General features: G+C 48.2%; 1 protein-coding gene and 1 pseudogene across 1 annotated transcript in view; one reads left to right on the forward strand and one right to left on the reverse strand.

Moving 5' to 3' along the window:
• Nucleotides 1-24259, reverse strand: part of LOC147631314 (pentatricopeptide repeat-containing protein At2g03880, mitochondrial-like) — a 38281-nt gene that overhangs the window by 3276 nt on the left and 10746 nt on the right. The window contains exon 2 of the mRNA XM_086809697.1: nucleotides 25-216. Within this exon, the coding sequence (XP_086665823.1) occupies nucleotides 25-216 (192 nt within the window). The remainder of the gene's footprint in view (nucleotides 1-24; nucleotides 217-24259) is intronic.
• On the forward strand, nucleotides 21260-22696 carry LOC147631315 (uncharacterized; annotated as a pseudogene).

The following is a 24259-nucleotide window of genomic DNA, read 5'->3' on the forward strand; positions in this document are numbered from 1 at the left end:
AGTTCACATGGAAACGATCAAAACCTCATGCTTAGAAGGAGACCTTCGAAAGTTCGAATTGGATCCTGCAAAGTCAGAAGTAAAATGTACTAGCTCCTTGGTTCCCTGATCTGAAGCTGGTAGCTCTGACACTATCCATAGAGGGCTCCAAATATCACTATCCATTAAGCCATCCTTTGAACTGCTATTCACAAAGCTTAGATTTCTTGTGTTTCTCTGCAATAGCCAACAAGTGTTAAGAGAAGACCTAGTCCTTTCAATAATTTATCGCAACAATCACAACGCTTCAGTAAGAATGGCATTCTCATCTACAACCACATGAAAATTGGCACGATTGCACAATGGTTCAAGGACCAATGTTCAATTGCCCCCCAAGTGCCTCATCCAGAATAAAGTGAAACACAAATAGCATCATGGTTAACTCTAGACGCCATCATATGCATGAAAACCAAGTAACGACCACGCCTAAAACAAGTCATATGCACATTTTCAATGTCCAAGCATCATGCAAAAACAACATAAACCAAGGAAAATAATTTAAGGTTTGCTAGGGATAAACTAGATTCGCATAGGTCAAATATTTCTATATTCTTCACAAAAAGGACAAGGGATTACACATCCTTATGAGCAACCATTTGTGCATTTATGCCCTTAATTAATAAAGCAATTCTAAGAGGTTCTCTTACTAAAATTTGCATAATTACTATTCTAGCTTGCTAATTAAAAATCAACTATTCTAAAGCCATTCTAAGAGTCTCATCCTTGCACCTTTTTATGCATACAAAAAAGGCTATGAGGCTAAATTGTACATGTGTACTAATCCTAGGTTTATTTGTTAATTAATTTTCCATGTCTTAATCATTTTAGACCTTTGGAATCTTTGTTTGGGAATTTGTACATAAATCTAAATTAGTCTATTCTTCCCCAAATAAATAATAAAATATCATAGCTTTACTAAGTTTAATTTAAATTGACATCCCTCAAGGAAAAAGAGATCTAAATAAGTTAATTGGACCTTGCAGGTCTTTAAAAAATTCTATGCTAAGGTAATATTAGCCTCTGTCTAGGATACTGTGCAGTAATTTAACAAAAAATTATTCATTTATATATATATACCTAGATGAATCCAAGAACATGCCCAAACTCATCTTTTAAGAACGTGCATGTCATATACTCATGGTAGTCAACCCACAAGACTATACAACTATCAACTCCATTATGCATAGTATGGACTAGATACTACGACATCCCCACTAACATCATCAGTGCCCAATAGTGGGTGTAGAACTCTCTATCAAGATATGCTCTCACACACGCACTCCACACACACACACACACACACAAGAGCATATATTCACACAAAGCCCTTCGTATTGCACACAAAGCCCTTCGTATTGAGTTTCCATCAAACCTCCAGAGATGCAAAACAGACTCAGTCATAATGAAGCCAAGCACTAAGAGAAGTAGCAAATAGAAAGAATTAGTACATATTTAACTCAAAAGAAAATGATTTAAACCATTGATTTACAATCACAAACAAGAAAATGCATAAATTTGAATATTTGTACACGTTGTACCTTTATGGCCTAGCTTTGGGATTGATGGAGATGCTAAAATAGTTTATGGTAATACTCCCTTGCTCTCAAAAAAAAACACACATTTTTTAGCTCTCTAGTGTGTAGCAACAATCCCCAAGTGCACAGATAATGATGTAGATGAAGTACCTTATGGACACTCTATGCACTAGACTTATACGAAACCTAGTCTACACACTAATTTTGATGCAAAATATACTCTCTAGTCCTCGAAAAAAAACTCGTTGGAAAAATGGAGTAGAGGCCTTTTTATAGCTCAATAATAATGGCTAGGTACTAACAATAGACCCCCACTTAACTAATGCATTTAGCCCATAATATCTAGTGCAACTAGACCTTATTCTACATGTAGCCAACCAATTTTCATGCAACTAACCAATTCCTCATGTAACTAGATCTTACACCAGTCGACTCCCTCTCTCATGCACAATCTGAGTTTACAAGCTTATCTCTTATTTTGATATTTATTTCATCCCAAAAAAATTGGGCTTTGCACCCTTATCCATTCAACCTCTACACTCTCCCATTTACAAGTGCCAAGGTGTAACATGCAGCAAAATTATGCGTAGATGAAGGATCCTGTCACACAAAGTCTCACACCGCCTTCTTTATCCTGAGTTTCACAAGTCTTTAGCAATCCACTTTATCACTTCACAATTTAAGAGATGAGAGAAAGAGAGATTCACCTTATTGGGTCCCAAATTACCCACTGAAAGGCCCCCTCCTATTGCTAGGAGTATTTGCTTTTATTACTTTAAAGAGAATGATTATATGACTCACTTTGGACTGTAAATAAACCAAAGACAAAACCTTAGAAAGACCAAGAGTCGGGCTGAACTGTACACGGTTGTAGAAGCACCAACGATGACCGATCTCAATGCCAATGCACACTTCCAAGGGAATGTAGTAAGGCTGCAAACTGAGGTTGAGAGATGGGCTGCTTTGAGACTCTTCTCGCTGAGAATACGCACTATGAATGAATGAACATACTCTGTTTACCTTCACCTTGATGGCTAGAGCGAACAATGAGATGGATGAATGCTAAAATCTGCTGTAGGCTGAAAAACGCAAGGGCTGAAGCGCTTTCCTCCTTGGCTGATTGTAGATGAAGCGTTTGTTGATGATGAATGCCTATATGCTCAAGCGATGATGCTCCCAAGTGATGAGGACTGAATTGCTTATCTTTGAATGATGAGATATGATGGAATGACGTAAAGTGATACTATTTATATGGGTTAGATGTTGGTCGGCTGGCTACAAAGCTGGTTGACTGCATCATAAATGCTACACAACTTGTTATCATGCGATAAATCCTAGAATAATGATAATAATGCTGAAATGTTGTGTATAAAATGCTAGAAAATATGGTAAAAATGTGAAATAATGCTGAATAATATTCTAATTTCTAATGCTTCTGCGATGGTCTATATACATATGGGATGAATGCCATGCAAATGCATCCATGCTCTGATGCAAACCCTAGGGCTTCTACTAACTCTACATGCATGAATGATTCTTTCCAAGTGGGTTAAGGGACTTGACTGACTGATTGACACTCTAAGGCTGAGGAATGACCTACGTGACTCGTGCCTGACATATCCTGGACTGAGGATTACAATGGGGCCACGGCATATGACAATATCATATCCTAAAGGGTCCTACTATTGTACAATGAAGCACTGACGATGAGCCATCTTGTCACCATGCACTACAGTGCAGAGTGCATGTGACACAAGGCTAATGCTTTTACACCTAAGCACATGCTTAATTTGAATTTGTAACGGGATTACTTTTATTAATTATTTTTCTTGGATTTACTCATTTATTTATGTCACCTAAGCACATGCTTAATTTAAATTTGTAACGGGATTACTTTTATTAATTATTTTTCTTGGATTTACTCATTTATTTATGTCACAATATTTAGTAATGGCATTTTCCTCTTTCTAACCCTAATATGTGCTGGAAGATGCACATGTGCACATGGAGGGTCACTAGCTTGGTCCAATTTGCATAAAAATAACCTAAATTATTTATTTGATTTTATTTTCTTAAGCTATCAAGTTTTTCTCATTAAATGCATACCTTTTCTTTTTAAATTTGTATTCAAACTAGAATGTGTTCCTTAGAAGTTAGAAAACAATATATAACTAATTGGCCCTCCTAGCTTCATTTCACATGATGGAACCCATGCCCAAACACCAGACACGTGAAAGAAGACATGCCAACACGGACCATAAGGTTTGTTCAAGAAAAAGCACCAGTCTTAGTCAAAAAGCAAGAAAAAGCAGAAAGTCAAACTGGGTTGACCACCAACCAAGGACACCATTGGAAAGAGGAGATTGATCCGGACCAAAAAGCTAAAAGCCGCTTTTCCAAAAAGCAACTCCCTCCATCCTTCTGCAAACTGCTCGTCGTCTTCTATTTTGCTGTGCGTTTTGCTTCCATAGTTTCTCCGGCTGCAGATCAGCATATGCAATGGCTGCGTTTCACTGCCTCGCTGCGTTTTCTGGTCCAGCCAGCCCTCTTGCTGCTGTCAGCCAGCCCTACAGGCTGCGCTTTGCTCTTCAGAAGCAAGTTGTGGAGTTATTGGCTGCGTTTTCTAGTTCAGCATCAGTTGTGGTGAGCTTGTGCATGTGGTGTGGCCAGACAAGTGGTTGTACATCTTCTTCCTCCACAAGTCCCTACCCTTCCTGTAGGAGGTTCCCGGTGGTTTTGTGAATTGTTTTGCGGAACACTATGGACAGCCATACAGTGAATGTTGGAGATGCGAACACAAGAGGCGAGGACAATGAAAATTGCATGCCTCCAATGCTTTACAGGATGAACGAACTCATGTGGTGCACAATAGGGAACATGAATATGTGGGACAGCCTTCCCGTGGCAAAGAGAAGATGCAGGAAGAAGAGTCCATAGTCTTGAGGGCTGAACTTCCTCGTATACAGGCTCTTCTCCATGCACAACAAGAAGAATTGAATCTCTACCGCCATGGATCCATTGGTACATGACCGTTTGAAAGCCAAGAAAGCTGAATCTTATATGGATCATGCAATGGCAATGATTGCTCAAGAGTTGCACATGCAACCAAGGGATACAGCACGTGCATACTTGGCTCGTACTGAGGATGCCTATGCAGAAAAGGCAACCATCCCGCATGTCTTGGAATCCCCACAGGTGCCCGAACAAGAACCTTTTTTTTTTTCCCGACAAAAGATCCTTTCATTAGTTATATAAAAACGCCCGTAGGGCTACAAAAGATCTCTCCTGCTCATAAGAGAAACAGAGCAGTGAAAACAGCATGGCAGCCCGGGAGACTCTCCCTAGGTGCTGCAAAATACATGCATCAGTACAAAGGACTGAGAGGCTAAATCATACAATAGGGGGGGGGGGGGGGGGGGGGGGGGGAAGAGCCAAACAGGTGGCCTGTAGTGCCAACGGGGAGATCCCGTGTGTAAGGTGTAGAAGGGGCCACAACGCCAAGTGGTGTGAAAGGCCTGGCGCCGCAAGATCGCCTCATCCGAGTCTCCCCGGATGCGGTCGTACTGTCCTCGCAGGGTGTGGATCAAATCCTGCCAAATTCCCCGTACAGTCTCTGCTGGTGGCTCCAATCTCCCCTCAAAGGCCGTAAAGCACCGGGCCCTCCAGGTGAACCAGATGGTGAGGCTGCTGAGGAGCTCCCATCGTAAATCCCGCTCCTGTGTCCAGCTGGCGGACGAGAAATCCGGTGCCGGAACCAGGCGAGGCTGGCCCCTAATAAATCTGATGGCCTGACTGCCCTGCTCCATCTCATAGCCCATAGCAGGTCCTGACGAAGTCGACCAAGCAGCGGCACCCCACGTAAACATACCCTCTGGAGAGGGGGGAGCCAGAATATGCAGCATCCGCAGCCAAATCTGCTGCGCCTGAGGGCAATCCCAAAGGCAGTGTCTCTGTGTCTCCATAGGGTGGCCGCATCGGACGCAGGCCGCCGGAAGACCGCTGTAAACAAGCCAAGTGCCAACTGCTGAGCCCCTGTGGGCGACCAGCCACTGAAAAGTCGAGATCCTGCGGGCCTGTCGACTAGCCCAGAGCCGAGCCCAAAAATCCTCCAGGAACTCCTGTGAGAGTCCCTGTAGCCGCCAATGCCCCGCTGCCGCTGGAGAGACCGTCCTCCTCGCCGTCAAAATATGCCGTCCCAGCCGAACAGTATACTGGAAAAAGGTAATCTCTGTGGCCTCAAGGGATGCATAAGGATCATGCCACTTATACTCCCCGGGGTCCCACTGTAGCCGGGCCAAGGGGCGCGCTGCATATGCCCATATGCGCCAATCCGGGAGCACATCAGCAGGATCGGGGTCTATATGCCACTTCCGAGAAGCGGCGGCCACTACCCGAATCCTCTAAAAGGTGCACTCTGCAACCAAAGGCGACTCCACCTCCACTCGCTGGAGTCTGCCCTCATCCTGAATCTCATAGTAGAGGCAACTGCCATCCTCAGTGCAAGCTCTGACAGCAATCAGGATCTCCAACTGTGTAAAGGCTCCCATCCACCGTGGGGTCACTGGCTCGAGAGGCATGAACCACTCCTCTGTGAGTGCCTCCTGAATATCATCTCTCATAATCAACCCCTCTCTGAAGTGACTCAGCCTCTCCACCTGGATCTCCTCTGGGAGACTGCAGAAGGCGTGCCAGTCTCCAAAACTACGAGCTGGGCCTGCCGCTAAAGGCCCCCAGGCTAAACGAGGCCGAGAACCCAGCATATGACCTTGCTCTGTGCGAACCGCTGGGCTCCAGATGAGCGGCTGTCTGGCCCGCTCCTCAACACAAGAAGGAGGTCGCTGAGAGAGCCCCGGTCTCAGCAGCTCCCAAGCTCTCAGGATACTCAAAGCAAATATGTCCTCCCATCCTCTACTGAGGCCTGTCCTCCTCATCTCTATGAAGATCCAGCGAATCTCTGGTGCCCAAGTGCCCCCTGCTAGGGGCGCCCGAGCCTGCAGCCGCTGCAAGAGGAGCTCTTTCCAAGGCTCAGCGCTTGGAAGCAACCCCCGAACAATAAGCTTCCCCAATAAGGCTCTGCTCTGATCGACTGGATCTATAATGCCCAAACCTCCCTGAGCCAGCGGAAGTGTAATAACTGCCCATGCAACCTTTGCCCGAGCTGGCTGACCACCCGCCCAGACCACAGAAAGTTCCTGATCAGCCTCTGTACTTGGCTGATGCAAGAGCTCGAGAAGATCCAGCAAGACGTAATGTACCACATGGTCGCTAACAGCACCTGATTTGCCACCACCACCCTCCCAGCCAAGGATAGTCGAGCTGTACTCCAATACAAAAGCTTCTTCCGAATGCTCAGAAGAAGCGGGCAATCTGCTGCTCAGGTGACAAATCTAGGCCAATCTGGCATCCCAAATACCGCACTGCTGTGCCTGGAGGAATCCATCTAAAACCGGGGTCCGGGCTCCATGCCGGAGTGGGAGCACTACTGATCCAAAAGGCCACTGTCTTGCGCCAATTGATCAATGCTCCCGAAGCTGCACAAAAAACCTGGAGCGACTGCTCTGCCCGAAGAAGATTGGCCTCTTGGCCATGCAAAAATAAGCCTGTGTCGTCTGCAAACTCAGCATCAAGCAAGTCCTCCCCCCGGACTGGGAGCTAAAGTCCTCTCAAACCAACCTCCTCTGCCGTCAAATACATGCTCATAGCCTCCGCAAAGAAGAGAAAAAGAAAGGGAGCGAGGGGACACCCCTGACGGACTGATCTGGTCAGCTCAAAACTCGGCCCCCGTCCTCCTGCAATCAACACCTGGCTGCGAGCTGTGGAATACAGAGCCGCCACCCCTCTGATCCATCCTGGCTCAAAGCCCAGGCGAAGCATAGTGCCCTCTAAGAAACCCCAATCAACTCTATCGTATGCCTTCTCAAAATCGAGAAGCATCACGACCAAGTCCTCGCCAAGAAATCTAGCTCTGGCCATCGCCTCCCAGAAAGTAAAGATGTTGTCAAGGATACTGCGCTCCTTGACAAATCCTGTCTGAGTAGCATGAATCAACTCCCCCAGGAAGGGCTGGATCCTCAAACTCAAGGCCTTTGCTAAGACCTTGTAGACAGTATTGAGGATCGTAATAGGCCTCCAATGCCGAATATCATCTGATACTCCCTCCCCCTTGGGGATAAGATAGATCAAGCCCTCTGAAAAGCTCTGCGGCATCACCCCAGTATCCAAAACATGCTGAAAGCCCCTGCGGAGGCCTGGCCCCAAAAGGTCCCAATAGCGCATAAAAAAGACCGGCTTCAGTTTGGGCAACTATGTCGCGGCAGGACCCTCAAGGCCTCGGCAAGCTCAATCTCTGAAAGAGGCGCACCAAGAACTGAACGCATACGATCTGTGACCCTCCTCTGCACATGGGCCCACACAGTCTGTCTGCAAGCATCTCTATCCTCAGTGGCTGGCTCCGCTGAAAGCAGGTCTCTATAAAATGCAGTGGCAATGGCTCTGATCTCCCCGGGCTCAGTAGCTACCGAACCATCCGGTCTACCAAGCTGACGGACTCTTGCCGGAGCATGGCGGGGTCCAGTGATCTCAAAAAACTCACCAGTCACTCTATCACCAAGCTGCGTCCACTGAGAGGCCTGACGACGATAGTAAAACTCATGCCTCTGCTCCTCTGCCTCTCTAACCTCCTGGCGTGCCTGGCTCAGCTGGGACGCCAACCACTCACATGCCGGCTGCTGCTCCTGGAGGCGCTGTAACGAGGCAAGGCTGCGTCTCAGCCGATGCTCCCTCTCGCGAATCTCTCCCAGCCGTGTCAAAGCTGCAGCGTGCAGAAAAGAGCTAAGCTCGATGAGTCCCTGGGCACACTGGCCTGCTGCATCCTGGTCAGAGCACTGACTATCATGCCAGATACTCTCAATGTCCTCGGCGAGACTGGGATCTGTAAGTACCCTCTCTGGGATCCTCAACTGCAAGCTGGGCTCCCGTGTCCTCTCCTCCCATGTCAGGATAACTGGCGCATGATCTGAAAATGAGGTGCCAGCGACGGAGCCCCCTCGCTCCCCTAACCAGTCGCCCACATAAAAGCGATCAATCCGTGATAGATTAGTCCCTCCCTGTCGGCGATCCGACCGAGAGAAACTAAGACTGTCCTGAGAACGAGAGAAGGCCCCATGCTGCCATGCATCAGTGATCCTCAGTGTCATGCAAAACCGGTCCCAAGCTGCAAGCTCCGTGCCGTGCACTGTAACATGACTGCCTCCCACCCTATCGGCCGGGTCCTCAAGCATGTTGAAATCTCCCCCGACACACCAATGTGCGGCCTCTGGCAATGCATCCGTAACCTGGGTCCAGAACTCTGCTCTGGCGCTAGCATGATTAGGCGCATAGACGTTGAGCACGCCCAATAGCTCATCATGCATCCTCAGAATGACATACTGTGCTCTACCAGGCACAATGATCCCTCGATCCACAATGGCCTGCCGCCATACATCTGCAATGACCATGCAAACTCCTCCCTGTCCACCCAAAGGACCAAACCCTGCAGACCAAAAGGTATCCCATCTACCAGGCATCACCGAACCATATCTCTGGATCCTGCTCTCACCCAAGTGGTGCTCCTGCATCATCAAAATATCAATGCTGCCACCAACCAGGCATCTCTGAAGCTCCTGCCTCAAGCAACCTCGATAGCGTATAAAATGTGCTCCGCCCAGGCCCTGTACATTCCATGAGATGATCCTCATGGATGACCTGCTGAGGTAGATGCTGTCTCAACCGTGTGGCGGGCCTTCGCAAGCGGCTTGGATGGAGAGTAGTCCCCATCCGAGCGGCTGCGAATCTGCCCACCCGGTGTACTGCAAGAATCCCGGATCAGGCGCCAGTGGCTGTGGCCCATGGCGACTGCCTCCCGCTCTGACAGAGCAACCTCGTGTATACATACATATCCAGGGTCGCGTGCTAAGTCTGCCACTATACGCACGACCAAATGACGAATCCCTGAGGCATCCACACTCCCGGGATCCAAGAAAAAATGAGCCAACTCCCAGAGCCGGCCTATCACATCTGTCATCTCCAGGTCGCTCACATGATGAGAAAACTCAACTGCCTGAGTCTTCAAAGTGCTAATAGCGAGCTCTAGAGTCCACTCCCGGTCGCAAGGGCCACAGAGAGGGAACGAGAAGGCCACTGCTGAATCAAGTGCCTCCTCCCCGCGGGCCGGAGGTATCACTACATGAACTCGGATGGGTGCTGGCTCATGGGGGCCCTCTGCTCCAAAAAGCCGAGTGAAGGCGTAACCGAAAGCCTCCGATCGCTGTCTAACACCGAGGCGACTCAGCCGACTGCGGATAGATGATATCCGTGAAGCCCGGATCGGCATGGTAGGTCTCCTCTGTGGTGCTCGAGCGAGGTCGGTGCTCAGCGCCCTCCGGACTGCGGGCGAGCGCTAGGGGACTGCCAAGGTCTCCCGGGACGGCGAGGCGGGTGGGGGGGGAGGGGAGGGGCGAGGGCAGCGGAGAGGGAGCCGCTGCCGAGACCGGAGCGGGGGCGGGAGGAGGCGAAGGTGGAAGCGAGGCAGTGGGAGGGGATGGGGGTGGGGGTGGGGGTGGGGGGGGTGAAGGAGGGGGTGCTGGCATCTCCTGGTCCTCAGTCGCTGCAGGGGTCTCCTCCTGGAGGGAAGCAAAACTGTTCCTCACGGGAACCCAGTGAGGCTGAGACTGTGGCTGCTGCTGCAGCGGTCTCTGTGCGTGCTGCTGTGACTGTCTCCCTCGGCGGCGCCCCTGTCCAGGCTGCCACTCCGAGGTCTCTATGGCCTAAGCAGGTGTCCCGGAGGCAGCCTGCCGTGCCGCATCTGTGGGCGGGCCATCAGGGGCCTGCTACTGTGGTGAGGGTCGAGGTCTCCTGCAAGGGCAGGCCTTGGCCAGATGGCCGACCTGCCTGCATATGAAGCACTGGTTCGGGAGCCTCGAGAACTCCACTCTCTGATCAATCCATCCCCCCCCTATCCTAGGTAGCTGAATGACCTTAGGAAGGGAGGAGATGTCAGACACCAAAACTCTGACGGAGGGTAGCCCAGCTGCTCTGGCCACCACTGAAGCTGCTGTGGGGCCAGTCTCGAGTACCGAGCCCACCAATGCTCCTAGCCGAGAGAGAAGCGGAAGATACTCCCGGCGGAGTCCAGGGAAGCAGACTGTAACGTGAAAAAGGCGCTCTCCTTGCTCAGCCGCTACTGGATCAAAGCCATGCTGCCAAGGTCTGAAGAAAGCCCGAGCACCCCTGATGTCAAGGGGACTCATGGCAAGGACCTTGGCCACACTCTGGGCGGTCTCAAACTCGATCTGATAATGTCCCCGGCCCAGAAGCTGTACGTCCAGGATCTTGCCCACATCTGCAAGAAGGCGGGCCTGGAGAAGATCCCGGATCTCCCCTCTACTGGGGCGAGTGCCGACTATACGGCAGATGGTGGAATGGGCCTGAAGGCGTTCCACCTCTGCGGTGAGGCTCGCTTCCTCTTCGGGCGAAAGAGAAAGCCTGATGGGGGTGTCCTCGGGGGCGGGCGAGGGGGCTGCGCATGAGTCCCTCTGAGGCGAGGCGGGAGGAGTCTCCATCAGAGTCTGAAGCTCAGGCGTAGGCGAGGCGAAAGCGGAAATCCTGCAAGAAACGGGCTGCACACAGAGAGGCGGAAGATCGGAGGAAAAAAGAAAAGCAAAACCCCCTGGGGGGCGGAAGTCAGCACGAAAAGGGAGGGGGGGGGGCGGCAGCTGCGCGAATGAGGGGCGGGGAGGAGAAAGCAGGCGGAGGGGGGGTCGGGGCGATGCAGAGGTGAGATGGGCGCGAAGAAGGGGATGGGGCGAGAAGGCGAGGAGGGAGGGGGCGAGAGGGCGAGGAGGGTGTGTAGCAGCGAGGGATGGGGGACGCAGCAGCGAAGCAAGCGAAGGGGGGGAATATAGAAAGGCGGCGGGCAAAGCAACGAGGGAGGGGGGCGCAGAAACTACGGGGGGGGGGGGGGGGGCGCTAGTGTGCAGGTCGCGCAGGCAGGGACGGGGCGCAGCTTCAGCGAGCACGATGTATCCTCGCCCGAACAAGAACTTATGTCTAAGAGGATGAATCTCCATGCTATGAAAGAGGAACAATCGACGACTTCACGCCATGCAGGAATACCTTATGTAGCCCGTGAAGGATACAATGTTTATGGCAGTGGTCAAAATGTATGTCAAATGCCATTGCCAGTTGAAAATGTGTATGCACAACACATGCAACATGGGCTGCAATTTTCTGTTGGTGCAGGTATTCCGTGTATCTCTCATGCCTTTGAGTGTGCTCGTGAGGGAGAAGCTATGGCTGAAAATGTACCAATGCATGTTGAGAAGCCAACCATGCTGTCAAATCCCCATAGGATCTCCTCACGGAATGCTCCTAGTACAAGACTCGAAACCTGCAAACAAACCAAACAAACAAGACGACTCACCTCCCAACCTTGACAGCCGTGGGCAAGCCCACAAGACTTGGCTGTCCCCACCGAGCCACGAGCTGAGCTAACTAGATGGACATACCGACCAATCTCTACCTCGTGACGTCCCATACCGCCACAAAGCTACCCTTGCGGGCTTCGAGACTGCTGCCGGCCTCGGCTGCATGAAGCAGGTGCACATCTGCACTAGATCCAAGCTCCAGACCATAGAGCTCTCACAAAGTCACGCGAGACTCTATATGACTAATGGGCAACCCTTTTATAGGCTCTTGGCCGGTCATCGAGCGTCCACACTTTGGCGCCCGCCCATCCATACTTGGGTGCCCGCCCATTAGCCTATCCCTAACTCAGCTCGCCAATCAACCTGCCTAGCTCCAAGCTTCCCCAAACCTCAAAGCTAGTCTTGTGTGCGTGTAGCACACGGTAGATACACACTATGCACATGACACATGCCTCATGCTTAGAGGACACATGTATCTAGGCCTTATGCATCACCTTTTGCTCCTAAAATGATGCCAGTCACACGGGCTGTCCCAATAGACAAACATGGGAGAAAACATGTTGAGATGTAGGCACATGCAGCAAAGTCTCGTGACTTCAAAGCCAAAGACAAATCTGTGAAGTTCGACGCATATCATGGAAAATATGATGCATCAAAGGCACTTGCTTTTATTGCCCAGTTTGATATTGTTTTCAGTGATCAGGATTTCACTCAGAAATCCATGATCCAGCATGTAAGCATGTTCATGAAAGGCACTGCTGCCCATTGGTGGCTCACGGAGAAGCTCTCACCAAATCCTGTTAGATCATGGGAAGAGTTCAAGGAGAGGTTCTATGCTCAATTCTTGCCTCCCAACGCCTTGAATGAGATAACAATAAAGTGGGATTGGATGAAGTAAAATGAGGAGGAAACAGTGAATGCATATGTACAAAAGTTTTGGAAAGTGCTTTTAGAGGTGCCTCCTACAAAATAATGGACAACCACCTAAAAAGGATCAAAACAAAGATAAAAATGGTCCAAAGGCTGAAAATAACACTACCAAGAAACGTCCCTTCAAAGTGAGAGACTATGGTCTCACTCAGGAGCAGAAAAAGCAATATACGAACGAGGGAAAATGCTTTACTTGTGGTAGCACCAAGCATATTGCAAAGGCATGCCCAAACAAGAAGAAGCGTGATAATGCAAATGCATCAAAGCCTAATGTGCATATGGTTCTGGATGTGCAGGAGGGTAACACTTCACATGATAGCAAAGACAGGGTTGTATGTAAAGCTTGGGGACAGCTTAAGGATTAGCCCACTTTGTTCATGTTTGATGATTATGCAACTGAGAACTTCATATCTACACAAATGGCAACTGCTTTGGGTATTGAAGTGGAGGACATGGGTCCTCAAATTGAAGCAAGGGCTGCCTTTGTTGGTAGAATTGGCAAGTTGCGCATACACATTCAAGGCTATGTGGATCATGAGGATTTTCTTGTGGCGCCTTTGAAAGGATGTGATGTATTGCTTAGAAAGCCTTGGCATACACGTATTGATCCATGCAAGGCTTACAAGACCAACAGGATCACCTTCATGCATAAAGGCCGAGAGCATGTAATTGATGCTGGTGAAGAGGATGATACCATTCCCCTTGTATCTCATGTACAAATTAAGAAAGTAATGAAAAAGAGTGTTTTTGTGTACTTGATTTTTGTCCGGGATCATGTTGAGAAAAATAATGTACATGTAAACACTCTTAGTAATGATAGGCTGAAATTCTTGCAAGAGTACAATGATTGTTTTGCTGATGAGTTACCAAATGAGTTGCCACCCGTACGACCAGAAGATCATCGCATTGATCTTGTGCCGGGTAGCTCACCACCTAATAGGCCAGCCTATCGTGTAAGTGCATCCCAAAAAGAGGAGATCATGAAGCAGGTGAATGAGCTTCTTGAGAAGGGTTTGGTTCAACCAAGCTCTTCCCCACATTGTTCACCCGTCCTCTTGGTTCAAAAGAAGGATGGATCCTTTCGTATGTGTGTGGATTATAGAGCTTTGAATAAGCTTACCATCAAGAATCGGTTTTCGATTCCACGCATAGACAACATCTTTGACAAGTTGGATGGATCGGCATGCTTTAGCCGAATTGATCTCAAGAGTGGGTATCATCAAGTGCATGTAGTGCCTTAGGATGTACATAAAACTGCTTTCAGGACAGCATTTAGACTTTATGAGTATCTTGTTATGCCTTTTGGTCTTACGAATGTCTCGGCTACATTCAATAGAATGATGAATCGCATATTCCGTGGGTACAGGAAATTTACAGATATCTTCTTTGATGACATCCTAGTCTTCTCGAAGACCGAAGAAGCATAAAGCTCATTTGGCTATTGTTTTTGAAGAACTCCGTAAGCATAAACTCTTCATAAATGCAAAGAAGAGTGTGTTCTTCTTGTCAAAGATACATTATCTTGGACATATTGTGTCCAAAGATGGAGTGCGGATGGATCCTGCAAAGATTAATGCAATTCGGAATTGGCTTGAATTGAGTTCGGTGTATGAGATCTGTAGTTTTCTTGGATTATGCTCTTACTTTGCATGGATTACTTCTCCTTTGCATGATTTGACAAAGAAGACCACATTCAAATGGACTAATGTAGAGAGGGATGCATTCCTCAAATACAACTACTCATGGTCTAGTGTTGATCATTCCGGATTTGCAAAAGCCTTTTAGTGTGGAGTGTGATGCATCTGGAAATTGCATAGGAGCTATCCTAAATCAAGAGGGACATGCCGTGGCTTATGAGAACCGTAGATTGTATGCTGCAGAGCTATCTCTTGGCATTTATGAGAAAGAGCTCTTGGCTGTAATTCATGCACTTACTATATGGAAACATTACCTTCTTGGAGCTGATTTCACTATGAAAACAGATCACCAGAGTTTGAGGTATTTTCTTACCCAAACTAAGTTGTCAGAGAAGCTCTATGTTTCATTTTCAGATCTTACACACCCCAGGAAAGAAGAATGTAATGGCAAATGCATTGTCACGAAAGCCATATGTAGCAGCTATCTCGGCTGCCTCTCATGGGGACTTGTTTGCCATGTGTGATTTGTATCACACGGATGCTGATTTTGCCACTATTTGGGTTGATTTGTGGACAGGTTCAGCAAGGAAGCTCACTTCTTGCCGATCAAAAAGACCATCAAAGCTGAGCATATGGTTAAAATATATCTTGCACAAGTGTTCAAGCATCATGGAATGCCGAAGTCCATTGTGGGGGGAATAGAGATCCCAGGACTACAAGTCTCTTTTGGCTAGCCTTATTTGATAACATGGACACCAAATTGGACTTCTCATCAGCTTATCACCCTCAAACGGATGGGCAAAGTGAGGCTGCAAATTCAACCGTGTTGGATCTCTTGAAATGTTATGTGGAGGATCAAAAGTCTTCTTGGGAGAAGTACTTACCGCTTGTGGAATTTGCATACAACAACACAGTGCATGCATCTACAGGAAAGGCTCCGTTTGAGATTGTCTATGGTAAGATGGTTTTACTACCCATCCTTCACACAAAGGATGAGATATTTGCAACTAATGAGTATGTAAGAGATTTGGATATTGCTTTTGCTTAGGTGCGGACAGCCATTGCAAGATCACAGGACAAGCATAAAAAGGCTGCCGACAAGCATAGAAGAAGGCAATTGGATGTTAAAGATAATGATTGGGTATTGCTGAAATTTGAGAAAACAAGACTTGCAAAGAGGCCTGGCAAAGAGGATGCATATCCTAAGCTTGCAACCAGCTACTATGGGCCTTTTCAAGTGATCAAGAAGATCAATAAAGTGGCTTTCAAATTGGCATTACCTAGTCATTGGCACATGATAGTTGTATGTGACGGGGATTGATGCCACTCATGTGATACTGTGGACTTGGCTTTCCGTTGGGACTTGTGCCTCTATGTACATGCCCGGAAATGCCTGGTGGATTGGTGTTCCATTGGGTCTGGTACTTCATGTAATTGCTTGGAGGACATCTATTTTGGTATAGTCTCATGAACGGGGATTGTCCATACCAATGCTACATTGCATAGCATCTTTATGTGCTTGCTTGCAATTGAAATTGCATGTTGTTTTCATGCTTGCGTGACCAAAGTTCCAGGAAAGGGGACGCCCGCCCGTGAACCGTGCGTGTGAAACTGTCTGCTGACATGGTTATGTGGCATGTGACAGGTGGTAAGTATTGGTCATAAACCTAGCCTAAGGAGTTAACACTAATTTATAAGTGAGTGTGTACACACTTCATTAAATTTTGGACGACCAAAACTCACTTATAAATTATGACCAACCCAGTGTTCACACACTGATGTCTCGAGGTGGACAAAACCCAATGTGCACCGCCCAAACCTTATCCCCTTTGTACAAAGGGAGTAACTAGCCATGTGTCCTCTCTAGCTTGCTCCACAAAGCACTTGCCTGCCACCCAAAGTGGACAACTCACCACCTCACTCCTCCTCCTTTGCGCCTCCTTCACGAGGGCATTTGGACTGTATTTTCTACACTTTCTCCTTCCCAACTCCATATCCAAGCTTGCTAAGGAGTTTCCCAAGCTTCCAAAAGTGTTTCCGGGTGCTAATCACTCTCCTACACACTCCCAATGACTGAAATTCAGTAAAACAACTCTCTTTATTGCTGTAATTTCTGGTCTTTTTGCTGAAAACCCTAATTTCAACCCTCCTTTCTCAAGTTGAACCATAGGGAAAGCTTTGCATTCTCCTAGTAGTAGAGCTCCATCCCCTTCACCACTCATTGTACTTATTGCACACCCAGATTCAGCTTTTTAGTTCAGTACTTTTTCATTTTGTTGGGATGACAGAGGATACCCCATACAGGTACACCGATTTGTCTCATAGGCCGAGTTCGGTCTTTTAAAAGACGTTAATAAAATCTCTCTCTCTCTCTCTCTCTCTCTCTCTCTCTCTCTCTCTCTCTCTCTCTCTCTCTCTCTCTCTCTCTCTCTCTCTCTTCGCCCGCCCCGCCTGCTGACCCGCCTGCTGCCCTCTCTCTCTCTCTTCGAACCTATGTCGCCTCCAACTCCCGCCTACTGCCCCGCTTGCTCTCTCTCTCTCTCTCTCTCTCTCTCTCTCTCTCTCTCTCTCTCTCTCTCTCTCTCTGTGTGTGCTGTTCGCGCCTGGGCTGGCCCCGTCCCTCTGCCTTCCTATTCCCACCCACCCTTCCTCTCTCTCTCTCTCTCTCTCTTCGCTGTTCGCCCGCCTCGCCTGCTGCCCTTTCTCTCTTTGAACCTGTGTCGCCTCCCTCTCCCGCCTACTGCTCCGCTTGCTTCTCTCTCTCTCTCTCTCTCTCTCTCTCTCTCTCTCTCTCTCTCTCTCTCTCTCTCTCTCTCGCGCCTGGGCTGGCTCCGTCCCTCTGCCTCCCTATTCCCACCCACCCACCCTCTCTTCGCGCCTGGGCTGGCTCGGTCCCTTTGCCCCCCTATTCCCACCCACCCACCCACCCCCCCCTCTCTCTCTCTCTCTCTCTCTCTCTCTCTCTCTCTCTCTCTCTCTCTCTCTCTCTCTCTCTCTCTCTTCGTTGTTCGCGCTAGGGCTGGCTCCGTCCCTCTGCCCCCCTATTCCCACCCACCCTTCCTTCCTCCCTCAGGCCCCCAAGGCAACAACATAACTCTCTCTCTACTGAATCTCTTCTCTTTTCTCTACATGGCTTGACCCACCCCCCCCCCTCTGCTGCTGTTTCGCGCTGCGCGCAGGTGTCATGGATTAATTTCTAGTCCATTGGCTGTGGGAAGTACTGCAAAAGGTCATGGCCAAGACCAGAGTTAAAGAGGAGCTCGTGAAGGTGGACAAGCTCAGCACAATTATCAAAGAAAACAAGAAGATGGTCGACTCTTTCGTTACCGCAATCATAAACCGCCTCTCCAAACTCGAGAAGGGATTTGACAAAATCCAAGAGCTCGAAGAGAGAACATCCAAGCAAGAGGCTGAGATTTCAGCCTTAAAGGAGGAACTAGTGGAGGCCAAATTGCATGCTAAAAGTCAAGCGGCTGAAATCTCAGCCCTCAAAAAGGAGTTGGAAGCCACTTCACAAGGCAAGCTTGAGGATGGAAAATTTCAGCCCTCCTTTATTGAAGAGCTGAATACCATCAAGGAACAAATGAGGATCATTCGAGAGGAGGAGGAGCAACATAAAGAGAGGACATCTTCATGGGTGGAGGTGATCACAGAGACACAAAAGAAGATGGACGAGGCGGAGAAATGGATCAAGGTCGCCAAGAAAGGGAAAGGTAAAGAATCGCAACCCATCCCCACTCCCACCATCATCAACATGACCCTTGAAGAGGAGCAAAGGAGGAAGACCCGGGCCTTACATGTACGAGTGTCCGGTCTAAAAGACCGTGATGATGCGGAAGGGGAAACCAAGGAGCTCTTCTCTATGATGGGCATTGAAGCCATGCACACAAAGGCATGGAGAGTGGGAAAGAAGAGAGAAGGTAGTGGCGAATCTTCTAATTCGTTTCCCCTCCATGGAAGCGAAGAAGGACTTCTTGAAGAGACGTCGTACACTCAAGATTTCTTGGAGATGACCTCACACTCTCGCAACTTGCCCACATGAAAGAAGTTATGCCCGAGATAAGGGCAGCCCGAGAGAAAGGGAAAGTGGCCTTCTATAGAGATGTGGTAAGAGTGGTGATTATGGAGAGGCGCTCTTCATGACAGCGCGAGACCTATGGGACTACACTCAAAGTTGCTACTTGGAATTGTAATGGATCTCTACGCCTTGATGTAAGGCTTTTGAGGATAGTTTCACTGGGAGGGACATCATCTTCTACTGTGAGACGCATCAGGCTCCTGGACAGTCCATGCCACATGTTAGTGGATACCGATGGGAGACAGCTTGTAGACAAGAGACTCGTTCAGAGCATAGAGGACGGGGCTCGGGAGGAGTGGCAGTATTGTTTAGAGAGGAGCTGAAGCCACTGATACATATAGTCCGCAGAGATGAGCAAGCTAGGTACATGTGGGTTAGACTGAGGGCAGAGACGGGCAGATATCTCTACATTGCTATATGCTATTTTGCTCCTAGTACATTAGTGTATGCATCACCTAGCAGACAGTCTCCCTTTTCTATTTTGGATGATGACATTTGGGAGTTCTCCAGGGATGGTGACATCATTCTCCTGGGGGACTTCAATGCTAGGACCGCCCATAACCAGACAGTATTTTATGATACCTCAGAGGAGATGTTGAGGGAGCTTGATGTTAGAGATATGGGCCTATCTAGACTCTCACAGGATGAGGAACATACTGTGTATGGGCGGTATTTGATAGACATGGGGACTGCACATGGATTGGCCATCCTGAATGGCCTACAGAGATTCCCGACAGCGGGCGGTTTCACTAGCTTTCCACATCGGCATGGTGCTAGTACAGTGGACTATGTTATGGCTCAGCCCAGTCTCATTCCCTCTTTTCAGGATTTTATGGTAGGCACTAGGCCAGTTGGAGTAGCAGTGGATCATGCTATCTTGTCCTCCACTCTCACATTTCAGTTCAGCACAGCTCCATTGGGACAGGTCTCCACACACACTCGTTATACCTTTACGAGGGAGACTGACACCGTGTACACGGATGAGATATACAGACGCTTATGTGCCGAGGAGCCGGGACGGCCATTAGATGAGCTCACTCAAATATTGATAGAGACGCTTCATGCTGCAGCATCACAGGCATATCCCCATAGTCAGCCTACACGGAGACGATCTGGGAACATGCCCCAGAACAGCTGGTATGATGAGGAGTGCAGAGAGATGAGGATCAGATTACAGAGAGGTGCTCATGGGTGTTACCACTCACAGACAGTCACGGATTACCTTCCAGCGCCTAGTGCGACGGAAGAAGAGGGCTTATCTCGCTCAGTTAGAGAGGGATTTGTATCAGTTATTTATGAGTCAGGACTCAGGCGAGGCATGGAGACTATTCCATGAGCATTCACCATCACCAGCCATTACCTCCACACAGATTTGGGGTGAGTATGCAGCATCCCTATACACAACACCAGGACAGCCGCCCCTGCCAGACCCATCGAGCCATGCCCAGAAACATGTGCTCTCTCTTTAGTGCTGAGATGGTAAGGAAAGCTATTGACACGATGAGGACTGGGAGAGCATATGATCATGATGGTTTGGTAGCAGAGCACTTTATTCATGCCAGAGATATGCTTGCAGAGCTTATTGCTATGATGTTTAACCGAGCCATGTGTGAGGGTTTTCCTGAGACTTGGAATATGTCCACGATTGTGCCTATCTTCAAGTCAGGGGATCCCATGCTTCCTCGAAATTATCGTACCATCATGATTGGTCACACATTGGCTAGATTATATGCATCTATTCTTTAGCCGGAGTTGAGTAGATGGGCAGAGAGAGAGGGCATACGTGCATCAGGGCAGGTAGGGTTCAGGAGAGATTTCTCCACTCTTGACCATATCTTGACACTCAGAGCTATTATTGAGGAGGGCAAATTATATGGCAGGAGGATTTATTGTTGCTTTGTGGATTTCCGCAAAGCTTTTGACACGAGAGCCAGACAGATGCGCTGACTACAGGAAATGGCAGTGCCCACAGAGCTGATTTGGGGAATCATGGCTTTATATAGGACAGTTGTGGGGCAAGTACGTACTACTCAGGGTATATCTGAGATGGTTCACTCCACTATTGGGGTGAAGCAGGGCTGCCCCCTTTCTCCCACCTTATTTGGGATGTATGTGGATGAGGTTTCGGACTATGTAGAGCGGGAGGGTGACAGAGGAGCACAGCTAGCAGGGACATGGATTCCGTTGTTATTGTATGCTGATGATATTGTGCTGATCTCAGATTCTCCAAAGGGGATGCAGCGTCATTTGGATGCATTGCACACGTTTGCACAGGACAGTGGATTGTCTGTTAACCTTGGTAAAACCAAGGTGATGGTGTTTAACACCACAGCAAAGTGGGTTAGGAGGTCAATACCCACCTTTACATATGGTCACGAGACAGTGGAGTATCCAAATGCATATACTTACCTTGGTGTGGTTTTTAGTGGCCCACTATTTTCCTAAAGGAGAGCAGCGGAGACCAGATTGACCAGAGCTTATGCAGCATTGGGGAGACTAGAGAGAATGTGTTCGCAGGTTCAGCTTCAGTAACCTCGAACAAAGCTCGGGCTCTTTGACACTTTGGTCACTTCAGCCATGCTGTATGGAGTGGAGATATGGGGACCCTCAGTGGATCACCATAGCCGAGCTGGTAGCACTGATGGATGGAGATGGATGGAGAGGCCCTTGGTTTCTATGATTTCCCGGATGATTAGGGCCAAGGCCTCCGTACCACATGATATTATCCATGCAGAGATGGCTGCCCCCCCATTGGTAGTAGAGGCACTCACTCGATCAGTCTCCTTTATACATAGCACTTGGGCTCTCCCTAGAGACAGATATGCTCGCTTAGCCCTGGAGTCTTCACGACAGTTGGCATAACAGGGAGACGGATCATGTTCGTATGCACAGATGACAGCTTGGTTCCAACTGCATGGCTTTAGTATGGACAGGCTACCTCCATTTCAGTACTCCCTGGATGCACCCTCCCTCTCTCTCACACGGGCAGAGATTACCAGACTTATCAGGCAGGACTTAACTCAGCTGGACACTAGGAGGACATGCATACAGCCGACACACGAGCTTGGTACGAAGATGGCTTTCTATTGAGATCATCTTCTCCAGCTCACGGAGGATGGGTTTGTGATTAGACCCAGCTACATGGATACTCATCTTTCTCATGGGGTACGGTGTGCTATTGGTCAGATGCGCACATCCTCACACCAGCTAGAGATTGAGACTGGTAGATTCAAAGGAGTACCAGCTCAAGCCAGGATTTGTCAATTGTGCCAGATGGAGCCAGAGACATAGTTACATTACATATGTCACGGTCCAGTATATTATGAGATACGAGGCCATTTTCACTGTCTGTTCAGAGAGGGTTTCGGACCACTTTCCAGAGTCATGCGATACCAGGATCAGAGATGCCTCGGATTATACTTGTTGGAGCTGCGTAGACATAGAGAGGGTCTCTTGAGAGGGAGGGAATCAGAGAGGGAGAGACACCTACAGAGGCAGATTACAGACTTCTTTCGACCAGAAATTGAGCAGTCAGGCCAGTAGGCATTGCAGCTAGCCCCAGAGTATAGCCGCACCAGAGGTACACTGATTGATCGGGCTATAGAGCTGGGGCGGTCCAGGCGCCCCAAGATGGGAGGCCCATCTTGACACCGGCGGAGACTGCAAGAGAGGATCAGGACCATACTAGCACGGCATGGGAGACGTCCACTTAGAGTACTTACCATGGAGGACATTGAGGATATCCGCCATCGACCGATGAGACATCTTTGGATAGTGATGTATATGATGCTTACCTTTGTTGCTGGAGTTTTCCTCCCCAAATGTTATCCATTAGGAGCTCCTAGTACCTTACTTTTCCTCATAGTTATTGTTTCAATTTCAGTTAGTTGTTTAGTTGTTTTAGCTTTTCTTACACAGACATTGTATCAGATCCACCAATTGTTGTAACCTTTTTGGTCTCATAGGTCATTTTGGCCTTTTGAGGACGTTAATATATCATTTCATTTCTCTCTCTCTCTCTCTCTCTCTCTCTCCCACAAGGCTCTCTCTCTCTCTCTCTCTCTCTCTCTCTCTCTCTCTCCCCCCCCCACAAGGCTCTCTCTGTTGCACCTCCCCATACCCTTACACACAGGCTGAGAGCATAGATCGGAGGGTTACACGTGCTCGATCACGAGCTATGAGTATTCTAGATGCTGATGCTCATGGAGCTCTACTAGCAGTCTAGGTGGTCGGTGCCGTCGTGGTGGGCGAGGTCGAGGACGAGGCCGTGCTCAGATAGCTCAGCAGCAGCAGCAGCAGTCTCTTGCACATGATGATGATGATGATGATGATCCCTTAGATGAGGGACCCATAGATACAAGTGACACCATTCCTGCAGTGCCGGAGGTCAGAGAGCCTAACTATGACTCCGATGGCAACATGTTGACGGATGGAGATGTTTCTTCAGAGTCCTCATCTGGTTTAGATGAGTAGCTAGATGCTACTATAGTTTATAGTTACTAGTTTTTTTTTTTTGGTGACTAGCCTCTAGGAATTATCATTCATGTATCATTGTATGACATAGGTCTACAATCTTATGATTTCAGATTTATCATTTATCCATGATCCATCTCACTTTCATTTATGTTCATTGTTTAATTATTTTATTTGATTATTGATATTTGCATTTGCCATTGTCACTTGTGACTCGTAAGTTACTAAGTTGTAAGTTGTGCAAAATTGAAATTAAAGGTTGTATAGTATTAGTAAGTGCTTTAATGTTCATTGATGAATCTTCAAACTTCATATTTCAAAAGTTTATAAGTATATATATCGAGGGGCAACGTTCACTACGTTTGGAATCTTTCCAACACGTTTTCCAAATGTACTGAACGTATCGTTCACTACGTTTGGAACCACCTTGCATGGTTCGTGGGATTCGCACCTTTGCCGCATGGTTCGTGGGATTCGAGCCTTAGCCTCTGGCTTGGTGGAGGTTTGCAAAGCAAACCTGCAGTTGGTGGTGAGCTAGCATGCACCCCTTTTAGGGGGTTTGTACTAATCACTCGTGTTTTGCGTTTAGGAGATCCCTCGGGTTGTAACACTTGGTATCAAAGTGGCCTAAACGCAGAAGGTATCGCAATGCCCGGGGTGAAGGTTTCGGTAAGCTTTTCCTATTTGCTTTTGATGGTTCCTTCTAGAGACATGATGGCTCTTTCCTAAAACAATTTCAAGCATGCCAACATTGCACTTTGTCATGGCCAGACTTCCTGTTTGCATAGCACAAATATTCTCGGGCAAGAAGCTGGCCAATGGAAACACACCAGGGATTCTAGGGCACTCGAAATCTGTGGAGAAGGACAAATGTTTTACTAGCCTAAGATGAAGGTGTATGAAAGTCTATGTGGTAAAGTGTCCTCAATGTCAAGGGCATAAGGTTGAACTGAATCCCAAGAAGTTGGCTTTTCACTATCTTCTTCAGGAAGGGGATATTGTCCTTGATGCACGGGGCATGTATCAAGTAAAGCTCGATCTGGGGTTGGCTGAACCTCATCGGTCATTGGTTGTTGAGGAAGCTTCCAGATATTCTTCCCATTC

Source organism: Cibotium barometz, chromosome 15 (genome assembly GCF_041138505.1).
Source record: "Cibotium barometz isolate CiBa-2024 chromosome 15, ASM4113850v1, whole genome shotgun sequence".
NCBI lineage: Eukaryota > Viridiplantae > Streptophyta > Polypodiopsida > Cyatheales > Cibotiaceae > Cibotium > Cibotium barometz.